The sequence below is a fragment of the Plecotus auritus genome, assembly GCF_963455305.1.
Source record: "Plecotus auritus genome assembly, chromosome: 2".
Lineage (NCBI taxonomy): Eukaryota > Metazoa > Chordata > Mammalia > Chiroptera > Vespertilionidae > Plecotus > Plecotus auritus.
In genome coordinates, this window is record NC_137771.1 from 20,029,372 (window position 1) to 20,048,618 (window position 19,247).

At 52.0% G+C, this 19,247-nt stretch overlaps 1 protein-coding gene across 1 annotated transcript in view; it reads right to left on the bottom strand.

The window, feature by feature from the left end:
• Positions 1-1,152: 1,152 nt before the first annotated feature.
• NKAIN1 (sodium/potassium transporting ATPase interacting 1) overlaps positions 1,153-19,247 on the bottom strand; it is a 39,295-nt gene continuing 21,200 nt past the window's right edge. Inside the window, exons 2-7 of the mRNA XM_080656139.1 lie at positions 7,466-7,603; positions 5,973-6,053; positions 4,152-4,349; positions 3,700-3,760; positions 3,188-3,269; positions 1,153-3,072 (exon numbers count right to left, since the gene is read on the bottom strand). Coding sequence (XP_080512265.1) covers positions 3,063-3,072; positions 3,188-3,269; positions 3,700-3,760; positions 4,152-4,349; positions 5,973-6,053; positions 7,466-7,603 — 570 coding nt within the window. The 3' untranslated portion in view covers positions 1,153-3,062. The remainder of the gene's footprint in view (positions 3,073-3,187; positions 3,270-3,699; positions 3,761-4,151; positions 4,350-5,972; positions 6,054-7,465; positions 7,604-19,247) is intronic.

The following is a 19,247-nucleotide window of genomic DNA, read 5'->3' on the forward strand; positions in this document are numbered from 1 at the left end:
CACTGAAGCTGTGGTAATTTATGATAGCAACAGAAAACGAATACAGTCCCCGTAGAAGCTTCCTCCAACCAGTTAGTCCCTGCTAGTCTTACTCCAGGTACCATGTGTCCTCCCTCACACCTCTGTCCTGCTGCTGCCCCGTCCAGGACACTCAGACCATCTCTCTCCCGAGCTCCTATTAACAACTGCCTTGCCCTCTACACTGTCCTCAGCATTGACCCCCTGCCAGCAGCATTCTCCCTTCAGCCTGTCCATCCTGCGGGCTCCCCGCTAGACCATGAGCTCCGTGCAGGTAGTGTCTGTGATTTATTTTCCTCTGACTCCATGAGCAGAAGTGGTCCACAGAGGTTTGCACAATGGATCTGGGGCACTTGTGGAGAACCCCTGGTTCTTAGCCCCCGCTGCATCAGGATCACCTGGGAACCCTACAAAAACCCCAATTCTACCAAATCACTGTGGGATGACGGGAGGCAGCTACGCATGTATTATTGGGGTTTCCAAGATTTCCAAGTGTCAGAAAGTGAAAAACAGCAGGGAGTTGAAAAGTAGAATATGTTGCCACTTGTGTGAAAAAATGGAAAAAACAAATACTTATAAATTTTTTAAAAAAATCGACTATCTTTGGAAAGATATAAAAAACAAGAGAACATAACTTCTGGTAACTTTCTGAATTCTGTATCATATACATGTAATATTAACTGTTGACAAAAGTAAGTAAAATTTTAAAAACTCAAAATACTGATTCTGGTGTATCTGCAGAAAGGACCCAGAATGCCCCAGGTGGGGCACAGGAATCTCCTGGGAAAGCACCGTCTGCCAGCTCATTCCAAGTCAGGAACTGAATTGTCAGGAAGAGGGCAGAGCCAAGAAGCAAGGGATACTTGAAAGCATAAACTGAAAATGCACTTAATCAGAAAAATAAATAGAAAGCTCTCCAAGGGACTGGGAAGCCCTAGAAACCCACTGATTCAGTCCCACCTCTGCATTTTATGGACCAGGAAAGAGAGGGAGAGTGACCTGCCCAAAGCTACACAGCCAGTCAGAGGCCCAGGCCAGAGCCCCAGGAATGATAGTGACAATGACATTGATTCCAGCCCCTGCCCACCCTCATGCAGGGGCCCTGCTGACTCACAAGGCAGGAGGACAGGAAGATAGAGAAGAAAACACCATCTTTAATCAACCCGCCTGCACAGAAACCAGGGAACACTCCCTGCCTTGCAAGGCCTCAGTGAGAACTTGATCCCCTTGCAAAAACTGTCTTATAAAAACAAAAGGCTTCAAAGCACCAGTGGCTAAACCCCTTGAGTAGGAAGGGGGTTGGGGGAGTGGAGGTGAGATAACAATTGGCTGGGGGTGGGGGGTGGGGGGAGGGAGAAAGAAGGGAGGGCTGGAAGCAGGAGTTAGCCAAGTGGTGGGGCAGCAGTCAGGCCTGAAGGGAACTGTCCCCATCTTGAGCTGTACCCACAGGCTAATGGGGCTGACCATCTGGGACCTCGGTGCCTGTGGTGACCAGAGAAACCCCTGGGGCTGGTTCCTTGGCACAGAGCTGCACTTGGAGTGGGGTTTTAGCTCAGGATATGTTGGCTTTAGACAGTAAGAAATACTAGACTGGAGAGTGAAGAGCACAGGACAAAGTGGTCACCATGGACGGGCTCAGGTGTGCAAACTGTCTGCACTTCCCTCCAGCTCCCTGAGGCCTCCCACCCTTCCTTACCCAGGGCCACTCTCATTTCACAGGCTGGGAGGCTGAGGCCTGATCCTCCTGCCCTTGGGCTCACCAGCCAGGGCACAGGATGCAGGGTGCTCTGGGATGCCTGTGGAGGGAGGTGGGGAGAATGAGCTCTCATCTCTACTTGCTCTCAAGGAAGTGTGCTGGGCCTCCTGACCCCCACGCCCCCACTGTACCTCTTCCGAACTCCAGGACATTGGAGCAGTCATATACGCTAGTGATCTGTGAGCATGGGTGACTAGGCAGAGCTGACCAGCCCTTTTCCACCCTTAAATCACAGGTCTTCCAACTGGTCAGGTGGAGTTGCTGAGAGCGTAGGGGACCCCAGGTGCAGCAGCTTTAGGGACCTGGAATGGGGGATGACGACTGATTGGGAATCCCCTTTCCTGGAGAGAGCTTGAAAGATTCGCCAAGGGTGGACAGAAACCAAGTCTAGGAAGGCTTCCCTGTGGGTCAGGCTGGATTCAGGGCTCTGGGCTCCATATGTCTAGTTCCCAACGAGAGAACGGGTATATTGCTTTAAGAGAGGCGTTGGCAAGTGGTGGCGGTGATGTGTAAATATGGTGTGGATCTCATGGGTTCTAGAGTGTCCAAGCTGGAAAGGGGTTTGAAAATGAAATTTGGAGACCAGGCACTGGGTTTTGGAGGTTGAAACTACAGAAAGTACACTGTGTTCAAAAGCCTAGTTGTGTGGCCTCAAAGCAAATCACTCTACACCTCTGGGCCTCAGTTTCCTTATCTGCAAAATGGGGATTATAACACCAGCCTAACCCAGGGAACTCAGAGTCAACTGAGAGAGAAGGCTAGAAAGAGCTCCATCTGCTAAGGGATTATATTAATTATTTGAGGTGGGGAAACTGAGGACCAGAGAGGGAAAGGGCTTTGCCAGATGTCACACAGAGAGTCAGTGATGGAGCTGTGATTAGAACCCAGGATTCCTGCTCCTAGCTCACGGTGTGAATGAGTGTGGTGAGATGGGGTGAGTCTGGCCATCCTGCCTCTACTCTCTGGACAGTGAACAGGATGCTGAGTGAAGGCTGAAAGAGGTTGGGAAAGGGAGGGAGGCCCCAGCGCACGGCAAGGCTGAGATTAAAAAAATTACAAACCCCGAGATTCCCCTCCCTCACCCCACCCCGCCTCGCCCCGCCCCATCCCTGAAGTCCAGGCTGCAAAGGGCCAAGTCCAAGTCCGCTGCAGACCAGATCGAGCCGCGCAAGCTGCAGTCAGCCCGCCAGACACCAGGGGGCGCGCCTGCCATCTTGGCCCGAGCTCGTGGCAGTGGCTCTCAGTTTAGCACAAAGCACTCTGCACCGGGGTGGGCGTGGGGCTGAAGCTACCCCGACCTGAAGGAAACAAAGGCAGGTTAGGAAAGTGAACCCCGAAAATGGGGGAGCAGAGAGATCCAACTGCTCTTCCCATCCCTCCTCCCCAGGTTCCCCATCCGCCGCCATGACCCACGTGTACAGAGGCTGCAGTTGTAAATGCGACGTCTTCTGGGGCGCCTGGTATCCGTAGGAGTCAAAACCGCCAATGAAGTCAACTGCAGAAGGGGAGGTGGCATATAGTTAGAAATGGGCTGGGGGCGGGGCATTCTTAAGGGAGAAGGTTCTTGGGGGCAGGGCTTGAGTCACTTAAGGGGAGGAGACGGGGTTGGGGGTAAACGCTGGGAATGGGAGGTGCCAGATAGGGACCAGCCTTGTGGAGCCCCTCCAAGGGGCAGGGCCTAAGAGGGGCGGGTAGGGTTGTGGTGCTGGGGCCGTGGACTGGGTACCTGGACATCTGGACCTCAGTCCAGAATGGTCCGACTATGTAAATCCCATCCACCCCTGGCTCCTCTCCTCCCCACTCATAGAGGGGCCGACCCAGGGCTCCCTCCCACGGAGGCCATGCGGGCCCCTGTCCAGGGTGCTGAAGACGCGGGGTGACCCGCGGCCAGGCTTTTCCGCTTCCTAGGGGCGCCACATACTTACAGCTGTCCTCTTCCTCCAGGAACACTTTGCTCACGTAGCAGGCGAATACAAAGCCGAACAGCTGAGGGAGGAAGAGAATGAGGAGGGGGAAACTCTCCCTCCACCCTCTGCCTGGACCTGCCTATCCAGACTGGAGGAACAGGGCGTGCTAACATGAAGGCAAACCCATAACAACTTCCAAGTTGACTGGGCCTTAAAGTCAAACATTCCTGGTTCCAGTCTCTGTCCTGGGACAAGTAATTATTTTACCTCTTTGAGCCTCAGTTTCCCCAGTTGGATCTGGGCAATACCTTACTGGCTTGTTAAGAGGACAGAGAATTACGTGGGGTGGGGAAATCCTCCCCAGGCAGGCTAGAAGACCTAGATTCAACCCTTCTTAACTAGGGCTAAGCAAAGGGTTTTTCAGACTCCACTTCTGGGAGTGTTGTGAGGTGGGGGACAGGAGGACTTACAGCCAGGAATATCTGCAGAGCGCTGCTGAGGGCTTCAATGTAGGGATAGTCGAGCAGGCAGCCAGTGACAGAGATGACATGGTGGTCTTCCAGGGCTAGGCGGGAGTTCAGGACAGGTGTCACCAGGCAGCCTGGCCCATTCTCCATCCACCAGGAGCGGTGCAGGGATGTGTTGAAGGTCATGATGAAGTCCCGGTCCTGGGGGTAGAGGGGCCTAGGATACTGAGCTGGGGTGGGGGAATCCTCCCCAGGTCCCAGGAGACTATATATAAAGCCTCTTTCACATGTGGACCGTTATAGCAGCCTCCTCCCATAACTTGCTTTGTGGAGGGCATGAGGGTGAGGGGGTGTGAAGAGTACTATCTGCAGATCCACATTTGGCCAATAGATGGCACGTGATGACCATGCAAGCCTCCCTATTCCATCAGCAATAGAAGGGGCCGGAACTGACCTACAGAACCCCAGGATTTCAGGGCTGGAAAGAACATTAACAATGACCAGATACAATTTTCCAGCTATTGGTGAAACCTTCAATACAGGCCCTTTCACGACCCATTCAGCCTCTCCAATGTGCTTGCTCCCCATGTGTGACCCTGGGCAAACCTTTTCCCTTGGGCCTCAGACTCTCCATTTGAAATGGCAAAGTGGCTGACCTAGGTCATAAGTTGTTATCCATTATGTGTACCCCTGTGTTCATTAATCCATTCACTCACACAGGCCACTAACAAATATTCACTGCCTGCTGACCAGGTGCAAAGCACTGAGATGTGTAATCTTGTTTATCCCCTCAGCAATCAAAGGAAGTTGGGGTTGCTCTATCTGAACTTACTAGATGAGGAACTGAAGTTCAGAGAGAGTAAGACACTTGCCCAAGGTCAGACAGCTAGAAAACATTAGAGCTGGATTTGAATCTAGAAGGTAGTCAAACTACAAAGCCAAATGCTCTCATTCATGTATGCTGCCTTCTTAATATCTAAGAATGAAAGTTGTGCCCTGGCCAGTTTGGCTCAGTGGTTGGGATGTCGGCCTGCAGACCAAAGGTCGTGGGTTTGATTCCTGGTCAAGGGCATGCACGTACCTCCGTTGCAGTTCCCCAGCTCTCACAGGGGCGCGTGCAGGAGGCAACCTATCAATGTGTGTCACTCTCATGTTGATGTTTCTCTCTTTCTCTCCCTCCTTCCCTTCCACTCTCTCTAGATATCAATGAAAAAAATATCCTTGGGTTAGAGTTAAAAAAAAAATAATAATAATAATGGAAGTTATACCCTCTGGGTTTACTCTTCTCAAAGCTAAATATTTCTACTTTCTTCAATATTTTTCCATGTGACATGGTCTGTTCAATTTTCCCCAAACAAACTCTACCCAATCTCTTTTTCTTCTGAAACATATTGATCAGCACTGAACTCAAATCTTTGTGGTCCAAACAGTACAAAGTGCATGGGATTTTCACCTCCCTTGCACTGAGGACGTGTGAGGCCTAAGAGTAGCTTTGTTGGACACCATATACTGTTAGTTTCTACAAAGCTTGTTATCAACGGGGACTCCAGCCCATCTTCACACAGACTGATCTTCATCCTTATCTGCTCCATCATCATTTGTGTCTGAGAAGGGCAGAGGGGGCCAGAAACAAAAATGTGGGGTGGGAGATGGGAATAGATTATTTGGGTGTGTGGAGGGAAGTTTCTTCAAGAGATAATCCCACCCCCCAAAAACAATTCACAAAAGAGATGATGCCCCAGACCTATATCACTGTGGGAGCCTTTCGGGTGGGAGGGGAAAGGTCAGGCTCTGTCCTCTGGCACTGCCAGGCCTGAGGCTTACCTGGGACAGCTGTCCAACCTCCAGGTAGAAGCAGATGATAAATGCATTCCAGCCAACCCAAAGCACCAGCCAGGCTGCATACTGGGGAAAGCAGAGGTGGGGTCAGGGTGGGGCCTGGGGGCGTGGGCTTGGGGTATGTCCATGGACACAGAGTTAATGGACTGAGAAGACTTTTGCAGGGGAAGTTATGACAATGCCTTGCTCACAGAGCACTGAGAATCGTTAACAAATCATTTTTATACCAAACCAGTCTTTATAACAGCCCTGCAGGGAAGGCATTGTCCTCGCTTCAGAGATAACTAATTTAAGGCCTAGAGAGAGTCATTTTTTTTGCCAAGATCACACAGCTAGAAAGAGGTAGGGCTGGAACTCAAACCCAAGTCCTGGGGTAGCTAATCCTATCCATTGGGCAGAAAACAACAGCCACCGGACATGGCCAAGAGCTGGAGCGGGGCTGGCTATTTCCACCCAAACCCTATGCCGACAATTCCAGTGGCTGCCACCAGCAGACGCAGCATTTTATACTGGTGCCTGGGGCATGGAGAGAAGGGTTCTGAGAACTGGAGAGAACTGGAGAGAAGGGTTCTCATATCTCACTCAGATGAGAGAAAACCCTGGAAGGGCCATGTTCTCCTGGCCTCTGGGAGGTGGGGACAAGCCCCAGAATGAGGGCTAGTGGGCGCTGGGGGTAGCAGGACACTGCGTGTCACTGTTATTGTAGGTGTCAAGCATTTCTGTAGTAAATCTACCGAAAAGCCTTTTCCCTCAAGAGAGGTATGTGAATGGGTCACAGAGGAAGAGCAGGGGACACAGGTGAACTGAAAACAGGAGTTTGTCAGAGACCAGCCAGGACCAACCAGGACTTAGAAAAAGGGAGTAGGATGAAGGAGCCAGGGACACAACCCACTCTGGGGACGGGCCCAGGGCCACTCTCAGCTGTATTCTTGATGAACACCGAGGGACCAACGCCAAGCTTTCCCAAAGCAACCTGAGGAACTAGGCTAGACAAGGCTCCTTCCTCACGCCGGCTTTCTGAGGTGGCATGGTGACGTGGCAGGAGCATCCACTCTGGATCTGAGGCTCCAGTCCTGGCTCTGCCACCCACTAGCTGTGTGACCTCAGGAAGTGTTGTAACCTTTCTGAGACTCATAGAAAATGGAGATGGTGCGATATACCTCGCAGAGCTGTGTAAAGATCCAATAAAGCAAGTGACACCTTGGCAGAGAGCCCAACACAAGGTAGGCACTCATTAAATGATGTATCATGTTAATAGTTGGATTTTTCCCTAGGAAATTCTTTAGGAAACATGCCAACCTTGTCTCTGCTGAATACAGAAGCACTGGGATTTGGGCATTCACACCAACAGGGCTAGAGGCAAGACAGGGCACGGGTCTGCATGCCTGTGGTGGGGGGGCAGTTTTGGTTGGAGGAGTGGGGGAGATGGGAGGTGGTGAGGAGAAGGGGTTGGCTTAGGAGGAGTCAATGAGCCATACCAGAATGAGGTACCGGGAGCGGTACTGCACCGTGCCAAAGATGCCCAGGATGACCGCCATGATGTGCAGGAAGTTGGCTAGAATAGGAGCCCATTGGTAGCCCAGGAAGTCAAAGATCTGCCGCTCCAGTGCAGCCACCTGTGGGAAAGAGCAGACTGAGGCCATGTGCATGCCATAAAAGGGAAGGACAGGGACTCCTTGACCTTGTGGACGAGGTGACATCAGTTATTGTGGTGATGAGGCACCATGACGGATTGTGCAGAAATCTTGGAGCCATCCCAGCCCTGCAGTACCAAAGGGATGCTGGGAGGTGGGACAAGTCTGTGGGGGTGGAGGACTGAGCCCTGAGCATGACTTTGGGATGGACTGAAGGGAGATGGGAGCCAGGGTTCAGAACACCTACCTCCCTGCCAAGAGGTCCTCGCCACTTGCTCCTTCTTTATGTGGGGCTCTCAGTCGGTAGAGTCAGGGTCCAGACTCCTCCCCTGGCCCTGACCAAGGGCTGAGCCCTGGCCCTTGGAGGCCCCAGGGATGCCTCTGGGTCTGAGTCATCTCTTCCCAGGCCCCCTATCTGGAGGTTACCCTGGCCTATGGGATCCATGGGCCACAGAGAAAGGGATTTTGTTTTCTCTCCTTCCCTGAGAGAGCTGCAGTAGATTGCAAAACAGGCCTCAAATTCTTCTTCCTATTTCCATTTTCTTTGGCAAGGCCCGCCCACACTAGCTCTGTACTTGGTCATGTGACTTGCTTTGCCCAATGGGACTTAAGCAAATGTGAAGCAAGTGAAGGCTTGAAAAATGCTTGTGCACTGGAGCTTGCTCCCTTGCTACACTTGTAACACAGAGAACACCTTGTGAAAGAGCCCAAGCTGACCTGCTGAACGACAGGCGCCCCAGCTGCCAGCCAGTCAGCCATCAGAGTGAGGCCATACTAGCTCATTCAGATGCTAGCCAACCCACCAGCTGACCACAGACACACAGCCCAGATCAGAACAATCTCCCAGCTGACCCACAGAATCATGTGCTGAATAAAATGATTCTTTTAAACTACTACATTTTGGGGTGATTTGTTACACAGCAAAAGCTAACTGATACAGGACACAATCAACACTCCCTTTCCAGCAGCCCCTAGTTCAATCTTTCAGCTGATACAATCAGGAACAAAGGTGCCAAGTATTGACTGACCAATATTCCTTCTTCTGGTTTTGGAAGCTGACACCCAGACACTCAGTTCATGTGGCTTGGTGGGGCTGAACCCACTTCTAACTTACATAGCAGGCTTGTGACCTATGCCTAACCAAGTAATCCACACAGTGATCTCTTCAGGGGTGGACACTCACTGTGTGCCCTGCTCCTGAGAGTCACCAAAGCTAAGGAACAGAGAGAGTGAGGAAGGAAGATGAACAAGCAGGAACAGTGTCCCCGGTGACATCATTTTAGGTCTGAGGATCCAGACATGCCTGAAACTAACTGTCCCTCCCTGTACTTGTTTTTTTTTTTTTTTAAATATATTTTATTGATTTTTCACAGAGAGGAAGGGAGAGGGATAGAGAGCTAGAAACATGGATGAGAGAGAAACATCTATCAGCTGCCTCCTGCACACCTCCCAATGGGGATGTGCCCACAACCAAGGTACATGCCCTTGACCGGAATCGAACCCGGGACCCTTCAGTCCGCAAGCCGACGCTCTATCCACTGAGCCAAACCGGTTTCGGCCCTCCCTGTACTTGTGATTTCTGTCACTTGCAACCAAGAGTCCTGACTAAGATAGAAAGGGAGGGAAGAGGGAAGATTCTGATAAAGTGAAAAGATCCCAGAAGCTTTTTTTCCTGGCAGGGAGGCAGGTGAAGGTGGACCTGATGCTACCACACAGATGGCAGGGCTGGGCAGAGACCCAGGAAGCTGCGGGCTCAACCCTGGCACCCACCCACCTGGCACCAGCCAGCCTCTTGTTGGTGACTCCCCTCCCAGGGCTCTGCAGATAGTAAAGAGCGTTCCAAGTTCATCTCTCCCTTGATACTCCTTGGCAGAAAGGCAGAACTGAGGTCATTATCTCATTTTGGAGAAAGAGACAATGAGGCTCAGAGAGGGGAAGTGACTTGCCTAAGGTCACACAACTGGCTGTGGCAGAGCCAGGCAACCATCCTGCCTTTCTCTGCCCTTTCTGGCCACTCCCGAGCCCTGTGCAGCTCATCCTCCCATGCACTCAGACCCCTAACTATCAAAGAACCTCGGGGCTATATTTGGCCCTTTTTCATGCTCCACTTGTCCCAGCAAACACATGCCTACCCAAGCTTCAGTGACTACCTGCTCATGTTTCAGCTTCCAGCCCCTTTATAACCCAACTACCCACTGGATGGCTCATCATGAACTTAATACGCCCAAACCTGGTCCATTTCCAGTGATTTGGGGCCCCATGATGTGTCCAGCTGCATGAGCTAGAAAACTGAACTTTAGGTCCTGGTCTCCCTCCTCTCCCTCACCTCCGTGCCGGGCCTGTCAAGTTCTGGCTCTCTGACCTGCTGAATCTCTTACACAGCTGGTCACCTTTCTCCCTCCACTGTCTGCTCTCACCTGGCCTTTGCTATGCCCCCCCCCCCCAACCGGCACTTCTAACCCACCCCTCTCTTTCCTGAGTGAAACCTCCAAGAGGCTCCCCTGCTGCCCCTCCCCCTGCCCTTAGCTCCCCACCCCCACCCTAATTATTTATTTATCGGGTAGCTGCCAGCTGAGGGGATGCAGTTGCCATGGGAACCTTCAGCCCCAGTCAGGGCTGCTTCTGTTCTCAGTAGGATGCTCTTGTCTGTCTAGACGCCAACCCCAGGAGTTCAACACCCACCAGGTGGGGGGTGGGGAGTTGGGGGCAAGGAATGAATAATGGAGATGGGCCCACCCCACCCCCAGGAAGCTGGCTAGGGGGAGAGGGAAGGGAGGGGGTTGGGCTTGGGGCCACAAAACCCATCAGAAGTCTCTTGTACCCAAGCCCTCGCCAGCCAATTCTGCAAGTCAACTACTTTCCTGGCCCAAATTCCAGTCATGTCGCCCCGGGACTTAGACACAGAAGTCAGGCTGTCTGAGAAATGATGAGGGAGAGGCCCCTGAAGTTTTCTGAGAATGGTTTGGTCCAGCCGAATACTATCTCTTTTGTTGATTTTGGTTCACAAAGGGCCAAGTTGGGACGAGTTCCCCATTTGGGATCAGGCAGACCTGAGATCCACCCCCAGCTCAGTCCTGGTGTGACCTTGGGCAAGTTACTCACCCACTCTGAGCCTAGGAAAATGTCCTAAGGATTCAGGCAGCGCACTTTACGGAAAGCTCTCAGCTCAGGGCTGGCACACAGTTGGTGCTCTGTATATGGCAACAGCCTTTTCTGCATCCTCACATGCAAGCCCCCTTTTTCCCAATGGATTTCTGAGGCAGCTGACAAAATTAAACTCGACTCAGCCCCTCATCCGTGAAATGAGGGAGTGGGATTGAAGCCACGGACAGCAGAGCTGGAAGGACCCCTGGAGATCTGCTGGTCCAGCCCCCTCATTAGGGAGGTGAGCAAACTGACAGCAGAAAGGGACAGGGACTTGTCTAGGGGGAGGGTCTTCTCCCTCTCCCTGAGCTCTGCCCCCATCTCCAGGGTCCATTTGGGGTCAATGCCATTTGAGCATGAGTTGAAATAAACACCCAACGAGAGACTGAAAGGAGTATAGTCATGGAGACCAGGTAGTCTTTGCCAGGACAAGAAAGATGGGCTTGGCAAGGACACAATTCATTGTACAAATGTTTCTTGAGCACCTACTATGTGCCAGGCCCTGTGCAGGGTATGTGGACAAATTGGTGTGGCTCCTGCCTCAGAGAGCTCAAGTCTAGAGACAGATATCACAGTGCTCTGGGAGCTGACGATGGGGCTTCTCTGCCAGGATCCCCATCTACCCTGGGACTCCTTCCTGTTCCCCAACACACACACACCCCCACACACACCCATACACACACACCCAGACACACACCCACACACACCCACCCCCACCCCCACCCCTACCCCCCCACACCCACACACCTACACCCACACCTACACACACCCCACACACACCCCCACACACACCCATACACACACCCACACACACACCCACACCCACTCACACACCCCACACCCACACCCACACACACCCACACCCACACACACACCCCACACCTACACAGCCATACACACACACCCACACACCCACACACACACACACACCCCACACCTACACACCCATACACACACACACACACCCATACACTCCCACTCCCACATACCCATACACACACACACACACACACACACACACACACACACACACACACACACACTGTTTGTTTTCCAGGGCTCCTGCAGCCCTTCTGCTTCTCTCTGTCCCAGCCTGGAACCTGCTGGAAAATGGCCAAGGCAATAACTGTTAAGTGAAATAAAACAAGCTGCAGAACAATATGATTCCATTTGTGTAAAAAAAAAGAGAGAGAGAGACACGAAATGTGTGTGACTGTAAATGCACAGTCAAGAGCCATGGAAATACAATAGATGATCGTGAGAAGTTCTCTCCAGGGAGTGGGAATGGGGAGATGGGAGACTTTTACTTTTAAATATTCACACTTCTGTATTTCTGAAATTCTTTTTGACAACAGTTATATTTTTTGGAAAAAAAAATGTTTTCAAATGTTGATTCATCGCTCAGCCCGCTCAGCCCATGTAAAAACGGTGCCAGAGTGGCTCAGAGGATCTGAGGTCTCCTCTGGGCCTCAGTGTTCTCATCTCATGGGGGCCGCTGTAGCTCCATGTCACTATCTAGGCCTGGTGGTGCCGCAGTCTGCCGGCCTGCGGAGGGACTGGCCTTGGGGTCCTGTGACCTCTGCTGAGATCCGAATGGCCCTTTCCCCCCAGAAGCTGGTTCTGCCAGCCCCTGGTACAGCCTGGCCCCACGTTCTGCCTGAGCCATCACAGCCCTGCTTTCCCTGCCTCACCAGACCTGGACCCATCACCACCTCATCTAGGTTCCGCCAGCCAAGGGTGCCCTCTCCCCTCAGCCCTAGTGGAGCTGCCTCTGTATGAAGGTTCCCTCTTCACAGAGCGGTCACCTGAGTCTCCTGCAATCACTCAGACAGGAAGTGGCAGAGCCACGATCTGAGTCCTGTCTCTGTATCCACTGCTCTTGCCACCCAACAGCCATCTCTCCAGAGACAGGGGCTAGGAAGGGGGCAGAGCAGAGGTGGGGCAGAGCCTGCTCTGGGTCAAGGGCCTCTCCTAAGTCACCCAGCCCAGCCTCCCGGGGGCAGTGATGTAAGTTCACATTTATTAACCTCCAATTAGCGCCAGGCACTGTTCTGAGTACTCACATCTGTTCGTTCATTCATTCTACAAATAGTTCTCGAGTGTCTTTTGTGTGCTAAGTTCAGAGAACTCAGGGTGAACAGAGACATCCCCACTCCTGTCCTCATGGCTGACAGTCCTGCCTCAGCGCAGACACCAGGACACCGGCCCCAGCTTAGACAGCAGGGGAAGCACAGAGGGGCAAGAAGAGGGAAAATTCTTTTCCATTAGAAAACAAAACAAATTCTCCCCGAAGGAGATTAATACCTTCTCTCCACGGGTCTTAGAATGTAGAATCATTTATTGAGCACCTGCTGTATATAAGCCCTCATACTCACATCACATCTCTTAATCCTACCCCCATTGATAGACCAGGCCCAGAGAAGGGCAGGGGCCCTGCCCAAGGACACACAGAAGAGCTGAGGCTCCAACCATCAGTTTGGGGCCAAGCCCTCACTCTTCCCTCCCACATGGCTCCCTGAGCCTGTTTGCATGATGTGGAATTTGGGAATTCCACCCCTTACAGTCCTGTTCCCTCTTCCTCAGGACAGCTCCCCACTGCCTTGAGCCCCCAGACCGCCATCTGTCTTCCTCACACCCTCCCAACTATGGCCCAACCCTCTACCTCAGTGGAGCCTGGGGAGCAGGGAGCAGCTGGTCATCACCTTCCAGGTAATTAGCCCTGGGAGACCAGCTTGGAGCTGTTAGGGAGGCCCAGGACTGTCTCCCAGGGCTGATCTAACCAGCCCTGGTTCTGTCAGAAGGTAGCCACTGGGGCTTGGCCTCAGTCTCCATGGCAACCCCACTCCAGTGACTGCTGACCCATCCCCAGCTAGGGGGGCTCCTCAGGCCCCTTCTGGGCAGATCTATCCCAATGCACCTCAGAACTGGCAGCTCCATTAGAAAGGGGATTGGTAGTGGCCTCATTAGCATATATCTACATTAATTTGCATAAACCCTAGGCCTAGCAGCCTAGGGTGATACCAAGGTCAGTCTAAAAAGAATCAAAGCGTCCCTCCATCTCCTAGGGCTTATCTCCTCATGTAGCATCTGGTCCAGACCCACAGGCAGCATAGTGGGAGGTGGTGTGGGCAGGGCAGGGCAGGGAAGGGCCAGTGACTCTCTGTGACTCAGTCTCCTCCTCTGTAGAATGGGGACAGGGTGCCTACTTCACCTAGGTGTTGAGAGGACTGAGGGATCTTCTCCATCATTCCCAAGCCCAGGCCCTGCCCTGCCCTACCCCCACTAACCCCCAGTCTCCACTTCTGGAGCTCCTTGCTTTCTAAAGCCTGTGGGCAGACCCACCCCTCTTTTTTTTTTTTTTTTTTTTAATATATTTTATTGATTTTTCACAGAGAGGAAGGGAGAGGGATACAGAGCTAGAAACATTGATGAGAAAGAAGCATCGACCAGCTGCCTCCTGCACACTCCCCACTGGGCATGTGCCCGCAACCAAGGCACATGCCCCCGACCGGAATCGAACCTGGGACCCTTGAGTCCAGCTAGAAACATCGATGAGAGAGAAGCATCGACCAGCTGCCTCCTGCACACTCCCCACTGGGCATGTGCCCCCAACCAAGGCAAATGCCCCCGACCGACCGGAATTGAACTGAGCCAAACCGGTCAGGGCCAGACCCACCCCTCTTACAGGCCCAGAAGCCAGCAGGAGCCCAGCAGAGCCTGCACCTTGGATCTAGGGCTACTATGCCACCCTCCTCCTACCAGGCCCTCCCCCCAACTAACTTCTGGGTTCTGGCAGAAAGTGGATTGGAAGCTGGAGGCTACCAGCTTTGACCTCTCATCACAATGCTAGGCGTGGCCCTCGTGCTGATGCACAGCCAGGGAGCAGGGGGCCTCTGACCTGCACCATCCACTCCATGCACCCTTTGGAAAACTAGGAGGCAGTTCAGGGTAACAGGGCAGTGGGGCGCTCTGGAGCCAGACTGCTTGGGTTTATCATCCAGATGAGCCTCAGTCTCCCCGTCTGTAAAATGTGGATAACAGTCTCCACCATTCGTGGAGTTGGTGTGAAAATTAAATGAGATAATATCGGTCAAGTGCCTGACATAGTAAGCACTCTATAAATGTTAACTATTATTATTATAGTAATGACAGTAATAAGAAAAAAACCTGAGACCACCTGGAGGATGAAGGAAGGGTTTACAGAGGAGGTGATATTTAAATGTGGCCTTGAACGGACTATAATAATGAAACACTGGAAACACTCTGAATGTCCGTCAGAAGGACCCACAATACATTATGGCACCTCCACACGATGGAACACAAACACAGCTATTACAACGAGTGTGGAAGGAGGGCCAAGCTGGGAGGAGTGAAAAGGCTGCAGAGCCACTGGAGCAGTACGAACTTATTTTTGTGCAGAAAAAAGAAACAGAAACACCACACTGTTAACTCTGGAGAGTGGGATTTGGGGGGTGGTCTTTGAAAGTCAACCAGAGATATTTCTATAAGGTTTCACACTGAGGGATATTTTATTTTATTTTTTTAATATATTTTTATTGATTTTTTACAGAGAGGAAGGGAGAGGGATAGAGAGTTAGAAACATCGATGAGAGAGAAACATCAATCAGCCGCCTCCTGCACACCCTCCACTGGGGATGTGCCTGCAACCAAGGCACATGCCCCCGACCGGAACCGAACCTGGGACCCTTCAGTCCGCAGGCCGACGCTCTCTATCCACTGAGCCAAACCGGTTTCGGCGAGGGATATTTTATAAGAAAACAAAATAAAGAAGAAATTAATAGGGGGAAATGAACATGGACAAAACCCTGAGGTGTGAGCGAAGTGACCAATCATCCTAGTTTCCCTGGGACTATGGAGTTTCTTGGAGTGCATCCCTTTAAAAGATAAAATCCGAGCCCTGACTGGTTTGGCTCAGTGGATAGAGCGTGGGCCTGCGGACTCAAGGGTCCCAGGTTTGATTCCAGTCAAGGGCATGTACCTTGGTTGTGGGCACATACCCAGTAGGGGGTGTGCAGGAGGCAGCTGATCGCTCATCGATGTTTCTAACTCTCTATCCCTCTCCCTTCCTCTCTGTAAAAAATCAACAAAATATATATTTTTTAAAAAAGATAAAATCCGAAAGTCCTGGGCAACTAGTCCTGGGACTAGTTGGTCACCCCCAGATGTGGGAGGATATGGACGACTTGGGGACCTGGGAGTGGCTCTTGAATGAATGGTGTGAGGGGTGGCAGGGTGGGGAAGACCTGGCTGGGCGTCAGACCCAGAGCTTTATCCCACTGGCCCCCAGGAGCCAGGGAAGGTTTGAGCAGAGGGATGTGGAAGCTGGGTGCTTCTCTGGCTGGAGCAGTGAGGGTGGAGGACAGGCTGGAGGAGGGACGCCTGGTGGAGATGCTGAGGCCTTCCTTGCTGGGGGCCCCATTCTCCCAGGACTCCCACCTTCTTCTTGGTGATGCCACTGTATCTCTGCCCCTATCCCCATGTCCAAACTGTTGGGGCATCCTCAGTCCCAGGCCCCAGAGGCCGAGACTCCAGCAGGCTCTGGAGTGGGCAGTGAAGGCTTGGGAAGAGAGTGCCCTCCAAGGGGAGCATTCCAGAAGGGGATGGAGAGGAAGGCAATCTGGGCGGAGAAAACCAGCAAAAACCAGGCTCTCCCAGGAGAGGCCGGCTACAGACAAATGGACATTTGTATAAATATAAAGATGATGAATCAGATCCCCCATTAAGTACCATGAATGACATCATATAATTAAGCCAAAAACTTATGGCAGAAAGCATCTAAATGGAGCAGGCACTTAGGCAGGGAGAATGAATTAAGGAGGCACTGAAAGTTTCAAGAATGGCTATAAGGATGGAGTTGGGGTGGGAAAAAGCAGAAGGGAGACAAAAACAATTGGGTGTTAACGTCGGCCCAGCATGGGACGCAGACCTGAGCCCAGTAGTTAAAATCTCAGGCTCTGGGGGTCAGGCAGACCTGGGATGGATTCCCAGCTCTCACTTACAAGCTTTGGGATCTGGGGAGTCTGTTTCCTCATCTATAAAATGGGAATATTATTACTAAATACCTAAGGGGTGTGAGGATTCAGTGAGGTAATGTGAGTCAAGGACTTCGCGTATAGTAAGTGCTCAGTAAATTACCATTCATTGAACAAGTCACATTCCCTTCTGGATCTTAATTTCTTACTGGCAACAATGGGACAATAATGTCCTGTCTTCTTCACAGAGAAATTAAAGATCAAATAAGATCATAACCATGAAAGCAATTTATATACTCTAATGTGCTTTTTAAACTGTAAAGTGCTATGCCCACATTATTAGGATAATTATTAAGTCCTCGGCTTCATACTAAGGTCAGATTCTTGCTGCTTGTTCCCTGAGAAACTGTACACTGTGGTGGTTAAAAGTATGGCCTAGGAGTCAGACCACCTGGCTTGAACGCTACCTTTCACACATTAGCTCTGTACCCTTCAGCAAGTCACTTAACCTCTCTGTGCTTTAACTTCTTCATCGATAAAATGGGGGTAACGATAATGGTACCTATCTCATGGGGTAGCTGTGAAGCCTAAATGAGGGAATATGTGTAAAATGCCTGGCCTGGAGCCATGGGTAAAAAGCCATGTTAGCTGTGATGATGCTCCCCACAGGGAAGATCCAGGGCCTGAGACCTCTCAGAGGACTCACGTTCTGAAGAAGAGACCAGTTGTCCCGGTGTGCAGGCCTCTTGGAGGCCAGGTAGGGCTCCCTCCGCCCCGAGCTGGCCCCTTGCTCTGCCCTTGCTCTCCTTATTCACCTGCCAAGCATTCATGGTGCCCCCTGTGCTCGGGGCACAGACGATGAACTTCAAGTGTCAGTGCTGCACAAGCCCAGAGAGCAAGGACTTCCCTTCGGGGACTGGCACTGAGCCTGCCCTGTACAGGCTGCCGTGTGCCCACTTCATTCACTCCTCTCAACTCTTCCCCGCCCCCCCAGTCCTCACCTGAGGATATGGTCTGGTTTGGTTTGTTTTTTAGAGAGAGAGAAGGGAGAGAGAGAGAAACACTGATGTGAGAGAGCAACATCGATCTGTTGCCTCCTGTACGTGCCCCGACTGGGAATCAAACTCACAACCTTTTGGTGCACGGGAGGGCACTCCAACCAACTGAGCCACCCAACTGGGGCTATTCCTTTCAGCTTTTAAGAGGTGTTATTTCCACATGTGGAAACAAGGCCCAGGGAGCGAAGCAATAGACTCCAGGTTGCAGAGCAGGTCCGTGGCAGGGGCAGGATTCAAATGCAGACCTGTGGGCTCTGAAGCCTGCCCACCACCACCCCACCTTTCCCACGAGCTCTTCTGCTTTACAAATGGCTGCTGGGCCCCCGCAGTGTCCCCACCGAGGCCTGACTCCCTTCTGCTGAAACTGGCACCCCTCCCAACGAATCTGCTGGTGACACTGATGATGCTGAGAGGTGTTCTGTTCAAATCCATCATTTACTAGCCATGTGACCTCCAGCAAGCGTCTAACACCCCCTAAGCCCGTTTCCTCAACTCTAACAAGGAAAAGATTAAAACCTACCTTTCAGAGTTGACCTTAAAGGATGCAAAATATGGCACTTGGCTCAGGAGGGGCACCTGACAATGCCATTCTTTCATCAAGTCTGAGTGCAATCCTCCCAGGGCCCCATACCCCCCTCCACCCCGTGCCTCTGGAGGCTTGTGCTCTGACCTAGCTCAGCCTCCGCTGAAGCTTTCTCATTCCCGCTGCCTGCCTTTGGGGAAGGTTTCTTTCATTTTTTTTCTGAGGCCTTTCTTCCTTGCTAATGAGACAAAACAGAGTCCTTCCTGCAGCCCTTTTGCCATCTCCTCCAGCAGGAGGCCTGCCTGCTTCACAGCACCATGGAAACCTCTCATGTCAGGGCTCAGTTTGCTGGGCCCCAGGGCTCCCTCAGAAAGCTCCCTCGAAGCTGACCTGGGCTCCCTCACGCCAGGCCAGCTTTGATAGTGGCCATCCCTCCTTGCCTGCAGTAGAGGCACGCCAACAGATACCAGACAAGATGCTGCCGTACCAAACACTCCTGACTTTCCGTGCCTCCTCCCAACTCTGGCTTTTCTGTACCAGGCTCTGGTGTGGGTCTGGGACAGCCTGTCTCAGAATTATGTTGCTAAGACCTTGGGCAAATCGCATGACCATTCAGGGCCTCCATTTCCTCATCTATAAAATGGGAATTGTAATCCCTACCCTTCTTGCTTCTTGGGTTAAGGGTGGATCCAACAGGATAACTGAGATCAAGGAACCATCAAACTCTCCCCTCACAAGGGAGACCCCCAGGGCTCACACTTCCTGTTCCAACTGGGTCAAGAGTAGCACACTTGCCTGACTGGTGTGGCTCAGTGGTTGAGCATCAACCTATGAACCAGGAGGTCACGGTTCAATTCCCGGTCAGGGCACATGCCCAGGGTGTGACTCAATCCCCAGTAGGGGGAATG